Source organism: Phyllostomus hastatus, unplaced genomic scaffold (assembly GCF_019186645.2).
Source record: "Phyllostomus hastatus isolate PE091 unplaced genomic scaffold, TTU_PhHast_1.1 phas_contig_948, whole genome shotgun sequence".
NCBI lineage: Eukaryota > Metazoa > Chordata > Mammalia > Chiroptera > Phyllostomidae > Phyllostomus > Phyllostomus hastatus.
In genome coordinates, this window is record NW_025333993.1 from 2,636,747 (window position 1) to 2,651,724 (window position 14,978).

The 14,978-nt window shown below is 51.1% G+C and overlaps 1 protein-coding gene across 2 annotated transcripts in view; it reads right to left on the reverse strand.

The window, feature by feature from the left end:
• PKNOX1 (PBX/knotted 1 homeobox 1) overlaps window positions 1-14,978 on the reverse strand; it is a 53,530-nt gene that overhangs the window by 21,156 nt on the left and 17,396 nt on the right. For both annotated transcript variants that reach the window (XM_045852541.1, XM_045852542.1), the window contains exons 2-6: window positions 12,074-12,142; window positions 10,694-10,800; window positions 7,511-7,638; window positions 5,335-5,506; window positions 3,509-3,679 (exon numbers count right to left, since the gene is read on the reverse strand). In XM_045852541.1, coding sequence (XP_045708497.1) covers window positions 3,509-3,679; window positions 5,335-5,506; window positions 7,511-7,638; window positions 10,694-10,744 — 522 coding nt within the window. In that variant the 5' untranslated portion in view covers window positions 10,745-10,800; window positions 12,074-12,142. The remainder of the gene's footprint in view (window positions 1-3,508; window positions 3,680-5,334; window positions 5,507-7,510; window positions 7,639-10,693; window positions 10,801-12,073; window positions 12,143-14,978) is intronic.

Sequence of the window (14,978 nt, forward strand, 5' to 3'; positions counted from 1 at the left end):
AACTGTATTTCTATAAAATATCATAGACAATGAAGTTTTAAAAATATAATACCATTTATAATTGCTCAAAAAGATAAAATACAGCCCTGGCTGGCGTAGCTCAGTGGATTGAGCGCGGGCTGTGAACCAAAGTGTCGCAGGTTTGATTCCCAGTCAGGGCACATGCCTGGGTTGCAGGCCATGACCCCCAGCAACCACACATTGATGTTTTTTCTCTCTCTCTTTCTCCCTCCCTTCCGTCTCTAAAAAATAAAATAAAATAAAATCTTAAAAAAAATAAAAAATAAAAATAAAATAAAATACTTCGGTGTAATCCTAAAAACGCATGTGCAGGACACATGTGGAACACTGTAAAACACTAGTGAAGGAGACTCTTGGAGAATGGACCAGTGGGGAGGCACAGCGTGTGCGGGCTGGAAGGGTTAACACAGCAGCCAACACGTCAGTTCTCCCCAGAATGACGGACACATTTAATGCAATTCCTATCAAGATCTCAGTAACATTTTTTTGTAGATATAGACAAGATTATTCCAAAATTTATGTGAAAAGGCAAAGGAACTAGAAATAGCGAAAATATTTTGAGAAAGGATATTTTGAAAAAGAATAAGGTGAGAGGACTCCGTCTACCCAATTTTGAGCCCTAACACGCAGTAGTCAGGACTAGACGGCGCAGACCCACAGGCAGTGCAACAGGAGGAACGCTACAAACACGCCCAACTGACTTCCGACCAAGGCGCACGTCCAGTCCAACGGGGGAGGAGCCTTTTCAACAGACGGCACTGGAGCCACTGGACAAACCCTCACACTGCATACAAAAGTTAACTCAAAACCAATCATGGGTTTTAATGTAAAATATAAAGCTTTTAGGAAAAAGTAAGAGAAAAATCTCCGGGACATAAGGCTAGGCACAGAGTTCCTAAACTTGACACCAAAATCACAACTAATTAAAAAAAGATGATAAATAGGAACTATCAATATTAAAAAATATTGAATAATAGTAAGTCCAGAAATAAATCCTCGCTTATATGGTCAATAAATCTACGACAAAGGAGGCAAGCATATCAAGTAGGGTAAAGGCAGTCTCTCTAATAACTGTTGGAAAAACTGGACAGACACATGCAAAACAATTTCAATTGGACCGCTTACTTAGACGCTTTACAAAAACAATCTCAAAATGGATGGAAGATTTAGATGTAAGACGTGAAACCATAAAACTCCTGGAAGAAAACGTAGGCAGTGGGCTCCTGGATACTGACCTTAGCTATAGCTTTGTGGATGTTTCTCCTGAAAGGAAAACTACACAAATAGGACCACATCCAACTACAACGATTTTGCACAGGAAGAAAACCTAGTGGTTTTCTCCAACAAAACAAAAAGACAACCTACCAAACAGTAGAAGATATTCACAAATGCCACATCCGGTAAGGGGTTAATATCCAACATATATAAGGAACTCACACACACACAACCCGACCCGATGAAAATGCAGGCAGAGGACCCGAGGAGACATTTTTCTAAAGCAGGCATACAGATGGATGACTGACACGTGGGACGATGCTCAACATCACTCAGCGTCAGGGAAACGCATAGTAAAACCACAGCGAGGTATCACCTCGCACCTGTCAGACGGCTGTCACCACCGAGTCAACGAACAAGTGCTGGCGAGGACGCGGAGAAAGGGCCCTCGAGCACTGCTGGCGGGAATGCGGACTGGAGCAGCCGCCGCGGAGACTCAGAAAGTCAGGACCAGAACTGCCACACGGTTCAGCAACTCCACTTCCGGGCGTTGAGCCCACGAACAGACAATGCTGATTCAGTAAGACAGAGTCACCCCTGTGTTCACTGCAGCATTACTTACAACAGCCAAGACACGGAGGCAACCAAAGTGTCCGTCAACAGATGAATGGATAAAAAAAGTGTGGTGTACATATACAATGGAATATTATTCAGCAACAAAATAATGAAATCTTGCCATCGGAGACCTGAATGGACCTGGAGGGTACCATGGAGAGTAAAAATATGACAACCACCACACGAGTAACCTAAAAGGACAAATGAATAAACAACAACGACAGCAAAACCAGAAACAGACAAACGGATATAGGGGACAAGCTGATGGTTGCTAAAAGGGAGAGGGTGGGCGGCTGGGAAATGAAAATTAAAAATAAATGAACAGCCCTGACCGCCACGGCTCAGTGGGCTGCGTATCGCCCCGCCAAGCGAAGGGCGCCGGTCAGATAGACTCCCGGTCAGGGCACACGCCTGGGTGTGAGCCAGGTTCCCCGTGAGAGGCAGCCAATCAGTGTTTCTCCCTCACACTGGTGTTTCTCTCCCTCTCTCCCTCCCTTTTCCTCTCTTTGAAAATAAATAAAATCCTTTTAAAAAATTATTATTAAAAAATAAAGTAAAATAAAATAAAATAAAATAAAATAAAGACCGGAGGAAATACTTGCTCTGTAAAAGACCCTGTTAAGAGTATAGAAAAAATAGAGCCCTGGCTGGCGTAGCTCAGTGGATTGAGCGCGGGCTGCAAACCAAAGTGTCGCAGGTTCGATTCCCAGTCAGGGCACATGCCTGGGTTGCAGGCCATGACCCCCAGCAACCGCACATTGATGTCTCTCTCTCTCTCTCTCTCTCTCTCTCTCTCTCTCTCTCTCTCTCTCCCTCCCTTCCCTCTCTAAAAATAAATAAATAAATAAAAATAAAAATAAAAGAGTATAGAAAAAATAAGCTACAGACTTGGAGAAAATATTCGCAAACTATATACCCAATAAAGGACTAGTACCTAGGCTTCCCTAAAAAGTCAACAGTTTAAAAATAACCCAATTAGAAGCCGGGCAAGAGATGCGAGAAGACCTTCTGCCGCAGAGGACACACGGACGGGAAGTTAGCACACGGGGAGACGGTCACCACCGTCGCCCAGCAGGGAGCCGCAGGCTCCGCCCACATGCACGCGCCGCAGCCTGCCGCAGGGCTCCAGTGCGCAGGGGCCCTGAGGTCACTCCCCGGTGAGATATGCCAAATACGAAAGCACAAATGACTCCCCTTACAGAAGGTCCCCAGAGGAGTTTCCGTGTGGGAAGATGGAAAGTTCTGGAAGTGGACAGTGGCGGTGTCTGCACACCAATGTGCATGTGCTTAGGACCACTGCACTGCACACTTAAACATGGTTCGGAGGGTCAATTTTGTGATGTGTGTACATTCCCACAGTTTAAAAACATACTGTGAGGAGAAGCAGTGGATGGAGCTCCAGAACCACGGGACTCAGGGACCCGCACGCAGGTCGGGGGCCCCACTGCACTCACTGCCCGGGGCCAGAGGGGCTGGCTCTGGGCTTCGCGCTCAGTCCAGGCTCCGGCTGGGAGCTGGAGGCCCTCTGAACAGGAGAGCCACCGTGACAGCCGCAGTGCTGAAAGGACCAGTGGTCTCGGACCGGACCGGACCGGCACCGCCCACCCTTGCGGGGTGGCAGCAAGCAGGAAGCAGGGCGGGACCCGAACGTAAATACCTGGGACTGGACAGGGGAGTACGGGCTTCCAGGCTCCCCGCTCAGGAGAGTTTCACTGTTCATTTTCGTTTTTAGACAAGCAATGTATCGACTGCAGAAATCTTTGCAGAGTTCATTAACCTTTTCCAGCTCAAGGAGGTGAATACGCAAAACCTGGATTGCTTTTACCATCTAGAAGCAGAGAAAATGGAGACTTTCAGACAAGAAAAGGCAGCATGACATCAAGTTATAATTACCACCACCTGGCGCCTTACTCTCCGGTACGGACCTCAGCGAGCACAGCGGCGGGCCGCAGCCAGCTTCACCCCTGCCTCCAGCCCCTGGGGCAAACTACCAACTCTCCGTTGCTCCCACTTCTCCATCTGTGAATGCGGGGGGACCCAGACGCCCTCGTAGGTGGTTCTGCATTCTGATAAAGTTTCTGGATCGTGCTTTTGGTGTCAAGTCTAAGTGCTGGTGGCCTAGCCCCAGACTAGCCCTAGATCCTAAAAGTGTTCTCTTTATGATTTTTCTAAGTTTCACGATTTTATACTAATTAACTAAGTTTTGAGGGCAGTGTGTCCCACGGCAGGAGATAATTATAACACTGATAATAAAACCATTACCGTGAGCAGCACCTGCCTGTGCATTCACACCCCAAAGCTCAGCTACTCCGGCCGTGACCTTGGCATAGTAACGTCCAATACTTGTGGAATGAACCAGTCGGTCCGTTGGTAATGAGGATACCAAGCGTCAAGCCCTCCAGGCCCTGTGCTCTCACACCAGTCAGGAGACCCTCGGTCCCTGCCAGCCCGGGACCACGGGGGCCACTGCTGCCCCCCACTCGGCGATGGCGGGCTGTGTGACAGAGATCCGGGGGCAGAGAGAGCGGCCGGCCCTAAGCCCAAAAGGGCAGGCACTGCCAGCCCTGTTTCCAACATGAGGACACAGACTCGAAGTCAAACAACTCACCCACAAAATCTATTAGGTTATAAGGGTGAAATGTGGAACAAGAAACTTAAAAAGCAGCAGCAAGAATTAAGACCCAGACAATTTATTTAGGAAAAAGATTTCCAAAGGCCCTTTTCTGCTGGCCAGGGCCTGACGAAGGCTGTGGTCTGGGAGCTGGCAGGCTTTAACGGGAGCCCAGTGAGGGCCCCGGACAGCGCCAGCAGCGCCCCCCAGTACTGACTGGCACCACTCCCCGCGGATGCAGCAGTGACGTTACCTCCAAGGAACTCTCTGTCTTCCTTCAGAAAGCAGAGAGCCCCGAGTTTCAGAGCACTGGGCCTGGGAGGGGCCCGGATGTGAGACAGTCCCGCTCCGGACAGACAGGCCACGGGAGGCGGCGAGGGGCCTCAGTGACCTTCGGTAAGCCTCCCCCTGCTCTGTGCTGGCGGGCCTCCCCAGTTTGTCGTGAATTTTGTCACCCACCACAAACCAGTGTGAGCCTCAAGACAGAGCTGTCTTGTAGAGTGAAGCCACATGTCCACGATCAAGGGAAAGCCAAGGGCTGATGTGGGGCACAGACACACGGCCGGAGAACGGGGCAGGTGAGCGCGCCAACCCCAGTGAACCTGCCCAGGTGCTCAGGGGAGAGCTGGGTCCTCTGGGCCATCTGGGATGCAGGCCGAAACCAGCTTAACCACCAGGGGAAAGGGCGGCGGGAGAAGGCTGGAGACAGTCAAGCCACACACACACACGCACACACACACACACGTTATTGGATGAAGTGCAGTATGCTCCCCTTTAGCAGAACTACAAATAGTCTAAAGTTCTAACTCGAAGTTTAAAATTTATTGACCAGATTTTAAATTTGGAAGAAATAAAATACTTATTTTACTCACCAAATTGTCAGTTTCTGGGTCTTCACAAAAGAAGGGTTTTCCTTCCTTCTCTTGCTTCCTTACAAAGTTTTCAATGTCCACGTCGAAACTGGCAGAAGTCGTGCCTTCCGAGCCCTGCGTGGACTGCTCACATTTTTCGAACAGCAAGGCCAACAGCGGAAACAGTGGGTGCCTGGGGGGAGAGGAAGAACGTGGGTGCTGCACGTCTGCACGTTTCGGTGTGTGCGTGTGGAGGAGGTGCTGGACCTGTGGGCTTCATGGAGATGGAACTCACAGAGCATGGCATTCATCCACCCCAAGTGTACGATCCGATAATCTTTAGTATGCTCACAGAGCTGTGCAACCAGCACCAGTGAATGCAGAACATTCTCGTCGTCCCCAAAAGAAACCCTGTAGCCTCCAGTAGCCACTCTCCATTTTACCCACAAGCCCCAGCCACAGGCCACCACAATCTGCTTTTGGTCTCTAGAGATTTGCCAATTCTAGACGTTTCGTATAACACGGACCTTTAGTGTCTGGCGTCTTTCACTTAGCCCAACGTTTCCGAGGTTCACTGATGCTGTGACAGGTTGTCAGTACCTCGTTCCTTTTTATGGCCGCATAATATTCCATCGTAATGGGTGCACCAATTTCACAGTTTTAAAATTGACGTTTAGTTCTATGGTCCATTTTGAGTAAATTTTTCTATAAGATGTAAGAGTAGATCAAGGATCTTTTTTCTGCACATAGGTGTCCAATTGTTCTGATACCATTTGCTAGAAAGTCTGCCTTTTCCCTTCCGAACTGTTTTTATATTTTTGCTAAAGATCCGCTGATTCATATTTGTGTAGATTTATTTCTAGACTACCTGTGGCATTAATCTATGTGTCTATTGCCTCACAAATGTCACAATATCTTAATGACTGTAAAGTGATAGCAAATCTTATGATCAAACAGACTCGTCCTTTATTCTTTTTCACAATTGTTTCAGTTGATCTAGTTCTTTTGACTTCTATATAAAATTTAGAATGAACTTGTCTATACAAAAATATCCTGCTAAAACTTAATTGGAATTGCGCTAAGTCTATAGATTGATTTTAGGAAAACTGACATCTTTATTAAGTTGAGCCTTCCGATCCACGGACATGGTATGTTCTGCCATTTATCACGTTGTCTCTGATTGCCTGCATCAGCATTGTATAGACATAGATTCATACCTAAGGTTTTTTGGAGCCTTTGTAAATGCACCGTCTTTTAAATTTCTGTTTCTGGTCATACGTTACTGGTATAGAACTAGGACTACTTTCTGGGTGTTGCATGTAACCTGTGACCTCATTAAACCCCGTATGTACCTGGAAGTTTGCTGGTAGGTGCTCGGGTTTCTGTGCAGACAGCCGTGTTGTCTGTGCCCTGAGCCCGTCCTGCTTCCTCCTCTCTAGCCCCCTCCCTGTCTCCCTGCACTGGCTCGGATGCCCACAGCAGCGCTGAGTGGGAGGGTCCGGGGGCGGCTCTGCCTCGGCCCCAGTCCTGGGGGAAGCGGTCCGTCCCTCACCATCAGGTCTCATGTGAGCTGCGGGCTTTCACAGTTCCCCTTCATCAGTGTCCAAGCTCTCTTTTGCTCAGTTTTACTGATAATTAGCTGCTGATTTTCTCAAACGCTTTTCCACATCACTTGATACGACTGCCCCGGGGGTCTCCCTGCTTAACGTCTGAACAGCGAACTACCCAGTCTCGAGACAGACACCACTCGGACACTATTTATCATTCTAATATATTCTATTACTTTTTGCTGCTGGATTCAATTTGTTAATATTTCATTGATGATTTTTATGTCCAAATTCATGAGGGATACTTGTCTGTGCATTTTTCCCATTGCTTTGGCACCAGAGTGATGCTCAATTTGTGAAGCGAACTGGGAAGCGTCCCTTCCTTCACCTCCTGTTTTCCGGACGAGACGGTGCAGCCTTGCTGCTTTTTTTCTGTCTAATTTTGGTAGACTTCTCCAGTAAAATCATCTGGGCCTGAAAATTATTTTTTGCAAGGTAAACTAAAATGCAGAATAACATCCGAATCTGCAAATATCTCCAGTGGTTACCCTACCTCACTCTGCCTGGCCCACAGCTCCGACGTCCCCTTTAACACAGCCGTCTCCTCTCCTCGCCCCCGACGGCCCACGCGCTTCCCGACTCCCCGCTACCTGTAAATGGCCTGCTTGTCCGCGTCCATCGGAGTCTGGGACCCCACGGGGGGAGGGCTCACTCCTTCCACATCCGGTTCCGAGCAGTTGGGGTCTTGCTCCGTTTTCAACTCCGTTACTACTTGCATCTGTGCAAGGAGGACAATTTTTGTTACTGAACTGTGAAAGGAGGATAATTTTTGCTACTAAACAGGAAGCAAACCACTACTGAGCGTTCTATTCTCGAGCGGGAGTGCGGCCTGAGACAAGGGGAACGGTAAACTGCCAGCTATGTGACTGGCAGCAATACAAACAAATGCTACCCACAAACTCCTCCTTAATTTAGTTTTATAAAGTGGTTAAAGATCAAATTTCCAAGTCATTTAAAAACAAAGAGAATCGACATCTGTGAAATGCTCATGATCTTCAAAGTCATAACCAGCACGCATCGCTGACGGACTGGCCGCACGCAGTCTGGCTCCTCCCACCAGCAGTGCGGCCTGGCGCTGAGACCACCACGGGGAGAGGACAGTGGACGCGCCGTCCCAGCTCGAGCTCTTCGTATCTGGTCGCAGAAACGACCGACACCCAGCACGCCCCATCTTCCGTGACAGGGCTGAAATTCCCCCCATCTGCCTTCAGACTCCAGTAATACATAAACTATCATTTTTTTTAAAAGTCACTGTATCTAGAAAATAAAGACCAGCTGGCTGCGTTTAAAACAACAGTATTAAGTATAACAGGAAGTCCTCAAAATATTATCATTTAAATGGCTTTAAACTAGCTGTGTTGTTGGTGAGTTAGGTAAAAAGTATTTAAACCCTTAAACGTAAAGAACTGTTTACAAGAAGAATTGCCGCAGTACACGAGTAATCACCCACCAGCAGGTCACCTCCCATTCCTGCCTGATCCCAGCGGCCAGGCCTCGAGGAAGGGGACTCATCCCAGGAAATGGGAGGGCCCAGTCACGAACCCCACCTTGACACCCCAGGGACGCAGCCGAGGGATCCGCAGGGAGACCCAGGCTCTCCCCCAGTCTGATGACCAGGACACGTCTGTTCTGCAACCTTTAAATGACACAGTGTACTTGGGAAATTGTTTCTCTCTCTCTCTCTCTTAAAAAAAGCAAAACAAAGCACTAAAGGAACTCAAGCCCACTCAAAGTCTTTCTGCAGGGAAAGCTGACAGTATTATAAAAAAGCCTTACGGTATATATTTCAAGGTTTCTTTTTTCATGACTGTGAAAAAAGGGGCATCTAAATGGTCAACTTCAGAAAAGTGGCTACCTAAATCCGGTATAGCTATGTATACTACTATACTACACAAAGATCAGGGGGGAAACCGGCCCACCACTCCTGCCGTGCCCAGCACTGCGCCAGGAGCTCGGATGCATCGGGGCACAGGCAGGGGGAAGGCAGACAGGAGACAGGGAGGCAGACAAGCACAGAAGGCCATCACGAGGCAGAATGTCAGGAGGTGGTCATGGCCAGGAAGGAAGAAAGGATCGGAGGGAGCTGCAGCGGGGACCAGGGCGGGCCCCTGGGGGAGTGGTGGCAGGAAGGCAAAGACTTAGGCACAGAGCAGCAGGGCAGGAAGGAGCCGGCCAAGCTGCCGCCACAGGAAGAGGAGCGGAGGGAAGGTCCAGGGCCGCAGGGCAGAGGGTGCCCAGGAGTGGGACGGGCAAGTGGGTGAGCTGGGGTGGGGTGAGTGCAGTGCACTAGAGGGGCAGTGGGGGGGGCCTGGAATCTGAGGGGCCAGGCAATATGGGTGGACGGGCTCTCAGGGGAGGGGTCATCATCACATCTGTGTGGGAGAAGCAGAGTCACTCGGAAAAACCAAAGGACTTGCAGGTGAAAGAGCAGGCTGGAACAGAGTTCTCTATCTCAATTCCTATAAGAAGCAAAAAACACAATTTTTTTCAAAGCCTACAAAAGCAAAATCTCTGCAAGAGCAAGCAAACTCAAAACAGTGTACAACTGGCCACCCAGGAAAGACACGAGAGCCTCCAAGCGTCAGGGGCACAGCCTGGGGTCCTGACCGCCCACCTGGAACCGACCTAGAGCCTCACCAGTGGGGGCTGTGACCTCCTGTGGGGGAGCCGGCCCCACTGCTGTCCGCGCTCACCGCAATCCTCACGGCTGCTGGCACGGCCGTTCCGTTCCTGCCTTCTGACCGTGGGGATGGCGGGGGGCAAAGGCGGGGCTGAATGTCTTCTACTAAAACCAGCTCCCGGACTCCGAGAAAGAGGGGGCGTGCGCCCACGGGGAGCACCCAGGACGTCCCCATGACCACAGGAGTCCCAAGGGAGGCTGCACAGGCCTCAGTGAGCCCCTCCTCCCCAATTCCTTCAGGCGACGGAACACAAAACACCTGGGTGGCTTCAAGGAAAACGTGCTCTTACAGCGGGAGAGCTATGGAGAAAGCCGCCCGTGCCCTGGCTGGGTAGCTCAGTCGGTTAGCGTGCCATCCCGATGCGTCAGGGTTGAGGGCTCCATCCCTGCTCGGGGCACAGACAAGACTCAACCCATGAATGCGCAGGTAAGTGAAACAAATGGATGTCTCTCTCTCTCCACTCACACGTCAGGACAGGCCCCCTGCCGCTCACACCGGGGAATGTGAAACTGCGCAATTCCCACTCCGATTAGCAACCGTCAGCATGGGAACCTGTGGTTAACAGCCCAGCTTTTCTCTCTTTACTTTTTAAAAAGATTTTATGTATTTGTAGAGAGAGAGGAATGGCGGGAGAAAGAGAGGGCGAAAAATATTGATGTGATAGAGAAACATCAACTGGTTGCCTTCAGCAAGCGCCCCGACCAGGGAGGGATCACCGAGTCCAAAACCCGGGCGTGTGCCCCGACTGGGAACGGAACCTGCGGCCTTCCACTTCGTGAGACAGACGACACCCACCCCGCTGAGCCACACCCGGTCAGGGAACACCCGCCTTTTCTTTAAGAGCAACAATACTTGCTAACACTGATATTAAAATGGAAAATTCCCACAACAGTATGATTTAAGGGAGTCAAAATTACTAGCGGTCTTGGTATCACTTAGGAAATCATTTGAGCAACATGAAATAAATGCACAATACACTAAAGCTGAACCTGCAACCTCAGGGAAATTAAACTATTAATATACAAAGCACCACTGTGTTTTAGTACCAGGTCAACTGAGTGTAATTAAAACACAGATAACTCGAGCTCTCACTTGTTGCCCATCTTGATAGCTGTCTATGCTTAATGTCTGTGTAGCCATCATGGTTAATGAGTTTATTATAAAACATCAAATCATCTTGAGTCACAAGCAAATGGTGTCTGGAAAACAAAAGCAGAAAAGCATTAGTTAGTAACTGCAGTACATCCTTTTGTCCCCTACTCCACAGCCTCCACATAATTTTTAAATTTATTTATTTTTAGAGAGAGGAGAAAGGAAGGAGAAAGAGGGAGAGAAACATTGATGTGCGAGAGATACATCGATCAGTTGCCTCTCGCACGCCCCCAACTGGGGACCGGACCGCAACCCAGCCCTATGCCCTGACTGGGAATTGAACCGGTGACTTTTGGTTCACAGGCTGGCAGTCAATCCACTGAGCCACACCAGCCAGGACTAATTTTTTAAAGACCTATTTTCACATGGAGAAAAAAACATCTTTAACTCAGTGCTATAAGCCGAATCCCACTCGGCATCACCCACGTACGTGGCAATCATGTGCTTGCTGCTCTTGCACGGGGCCTGACTTGCGATCACATTTTTCAGCCACTTGGATTTATTCCTTCACTCGCCCAGATGTCTAGTGAGTGTCTACACGTGCAGGACACTGGCTAGGGAGGCCCTGCTGCCCTGGGCAGACAAGGCCAGGGCTGCGGGACCGTAAACACGAGGAAGATCAGGTGGCACACATGGTGTCATGACAGAGGTGAGTGAGGGGCTCCCCTGGTGCGTGACAGAGCAGGCTCCCCGAGAAGGCACGGGCAGAGACCGCAGGCACCTGACTCGGGGACTGTTGGGACGGGGCGGCTGGAGCACAGACAGGAATGACAGAGGTGTGCTCAGGGAGGCTGAGCCACATCTGCATGTGACACAGGAAAGGGAACCATGGCTTGTGTCCCTGTCAAAACACACGGGTAAATGTCAGGAGGTGCTGAGAGGAAGAAAACCAGGTGGGGACAGAAAATGACTCGGGGCAGGGCCACTGACAGTGAGTGCCTGGGGGCAACATGGGACAGGGAGGGAGGCAGCTGCCTGTGACGCCTGGAGGCAGGGGGACCAGCAGCGCCCACAGGAGCAGCTGATGCAGCTGAGCAGAGTGGTGAAGGGGGAAGGGCAGGGAAGGGAGCAGGAGACACGGGGCCAGTTCACGGGGCAGACTCGCGTGGGCCACAGTGAAGACTGCGGGCGTTCCCGGGAAGGTCTGACCAGAAGAATGACTTGATACATCTTAGGAGAGTCCCTCTGACTGTCAAGGACGGGCTGTGTGACTGGGGAACACACAGAGGATGGGGGTGTGGACAAGCGGGGGCGCCAGCACAGGGCTTGCAGGTGGCCTGGGGCTGGGTGTGGGCTCAGGGAAGGGTCCAGCGTTCCCACCTGAGCAACTGGCAGAGGCGAGCCACATGTCCCGGTGCGGAGCAGAGGGTGAGGAGCGGGTCCTGTGGCCTGGAAGAGAAGGCAGGAGTCAGGACATTCTCGGTGTGAGATGCTTCCCAGGGTCCAAGAGGAAATTCCGAACAAGTGAGTCCGGGCCAGAAACACAAAGTCAGTAATCACCAGGGTGTGGTCAGTATGTACAGCGGGGGCTGAACTGTATCTTGTAAGATGTGCCCAAGTTCTGACCCCGGTGCCTGTGAATGGGGCATGATCTGGAAGAGGATCTTCACAGATGTAATTATTAAGGATCTTGAGGTGAGACCATCTTGGACTGAGGGGAGGGCCCAGGTCAAGGGCCTCACGAGTCTTTAGAGAGGGAAGATCTGAGACACACTGAGGGGATGGCTGCGTGAATCGGAGGCAGAGACTGGAGCGCCTGGCCACCAGGTGGCAGCAGGCCCGAGCCTTCAGAGGGAGCATGGCCCCATGACCTCTTGATTGTGGGTTCTGGCTGCCAGGGCCCTGAGAAAACCCGTTCCTGCTGTTTCCATCCACCCAGTTAGTGGGACTTGGTTAGGCAACCCCAGGACCCTGAGGCAGTGAATAAAGCCACCAAACTGCACGAGACCCCCGGGAAGAAAAAGGAGGGGGACAGTGTAAGAAGGCTGGGAGTGGAGGGTCCAGCACAGAATGAGGGGCAGCAGCCAGCGGGACAAGAGTAGAGTCAAGTGATGCCACTCGAGCCGGTGGAGGAGGCCCGAGGAGGGGTCAGCCATGGTACTGCAGCTGAGGGCGAAGGAAAAGAGCGGCTGAGCACGGCCCCATGGAGGGGGAGGAGAGCACCTGGTGCAAGATGCAGGCGTGAGCCAGGACCACCTCCGTCTCCGCACCCTTCCGTGCCGTGGCCTTGACCCACCCCACTGTCGTTAGCAAGAACATCAAAGCCCTCCAGTTAATGACCATTGGTGGTCTCTAAATGTAACCATAAATCCTTCCGTTGGTGATGCCAGGATGGCAACTGAGACGTATATCAAAGTGGTGACAGTACTGACCATCAGGAGGGATGGGCCTGGTGCTACTGCGTCCTTTGTCCCTTTGTCCTGTCAACAGCCGTGAGCACCCGAGTTACAGTATAAAACAGTGCAGTAGCAGGAGTGCTGGGTGTTGGGGCGGAGAGTTTGCACCAAATGCTGGGTCCCCTGTCTTTGCTCCAGCCCCACCCGGTCTTCCCGTGAGTACATTACCCCATAATAAATCCCATTACAGCCCGTGGAGTTGGCCGCTCCGTCTCTCAGTCTGAAGACACCTTCTCACTGAAGTGGCCGTTACACCTCTGCCCCACGTGGGACAGCAGGACTTGGAAACCCCACTGCCAGGGAGGGGCCCACGTGTAGTCATCAGGACATTGCCCTCTCTGCCCTCTGAGACTTCCGATGTTGAGAGACACGCCCCCCACACACACACACAGCTGCAAACCTGAAACTGAGCCTCTGCCTTCACCAAACCCTGGCCCTCCTCCCAGTGCCCTGATCCGCCCTTGTGTCCCTGGGCAGTGACCCCAGCGTGTCCTGATCTGCCCCGCACCATGGCCCACACCTTGATCAGGGCAGGAGCTCTTGTGGCCTCTATTCTTTGTTACTCTCCGTCCCCCTATTCTCCTTTCCAAAGTGCAGAGCTGGTCCAAACCACCCTTGCAGATCAAGTCCCAGGCCGACCTTTGCCCACCCCTGCCCTTCCACAGCATGCCCCCAGCCCTGGCCAGCCCTGGCCAGCCCCTCCCCCACTCTAAGTGTGGGCTCAGCTAAAGGGATGGCCGTCTGTAGTTCCTGCCGCAGGCCGACTTCTTGCCCAGCCCGGCAGTTCTGCGCACGCTGGCCGAGCTCGGAGCAGGCCAGCTGGTGCACACACATCGTCATCCACACCACCTTCCCCAGGTCTTCCCCGTGGCTCGCCCCCACCCACCGGCTGGAAACAAGAGTTGTCAGGATGAATTCATGGTTTTTAACACACACAAATATAGAGAAATAAGGGTAGATCCGTGTATCTCACATATATACATGCACACATACACATGTGTACATATACACACATGCATGCAAACACACACTTTCCCCGCTGTGTCCACTGAGAGGGCCTAGAAGCCGGGACACCCAGCCACAGTGAGCACTCAGCACCTATTTATTGGCTGACAAATGTCATTCTCAATGAAGAAAATCAGGACTCCTCAGAGAAACGGCTGATTTGATTCTAGGGCTGGGTCAGGTCAAGCACAAGATGTGCCTGAAACTGGTGCTCAGAAAATTATGGGGATCGTCAGAAGGACGGACGAGCCAGCTTGCAGGCGCTCTTGCTGGCTGAGTCTGGGACAATCTGAGCAACAAGATGTGATGGGAACTGGGAGTGCAGTAAAAACCCACAAGTCCATGCTGACGGCGATACACGAATGAATGAATACATGGGCTGGGAAGGGGGCTCTAAATTACAGCAGAGTTCCGGCAGTATGTAGAGGATGGAATTCAATCATCACCGTTTGGCGACCGGCACAGTAATCACTGCTTCCGGCAAGAAGTATCTCAGATGGCCATGCCAGCCTGTGAAAGCATGGTGCGGGAAACGGAAACGCACATGGTCCCAGAAGACCTGCCACAAGATACTATCAATTACAAGGGAAAACAGTGACTTCACAGTGGAGACCTGGCAGAAAACACGTCAACCAAAAGGTGAAAAGTCACATCAACAGCAATGAGACAAGTGAACATGATGGGCCTCCCAAAAGGGACACAGAACAGAACTTCTGCCCTGGCTGGTATAGCTCAGTGGATTGAGCATGGGCTGCAAACCAAACGGTCACTGGTTTGATTCCCAGTCAGGGCACATGCCTGGGTTGCAGGCCGGGTCCCTAGTA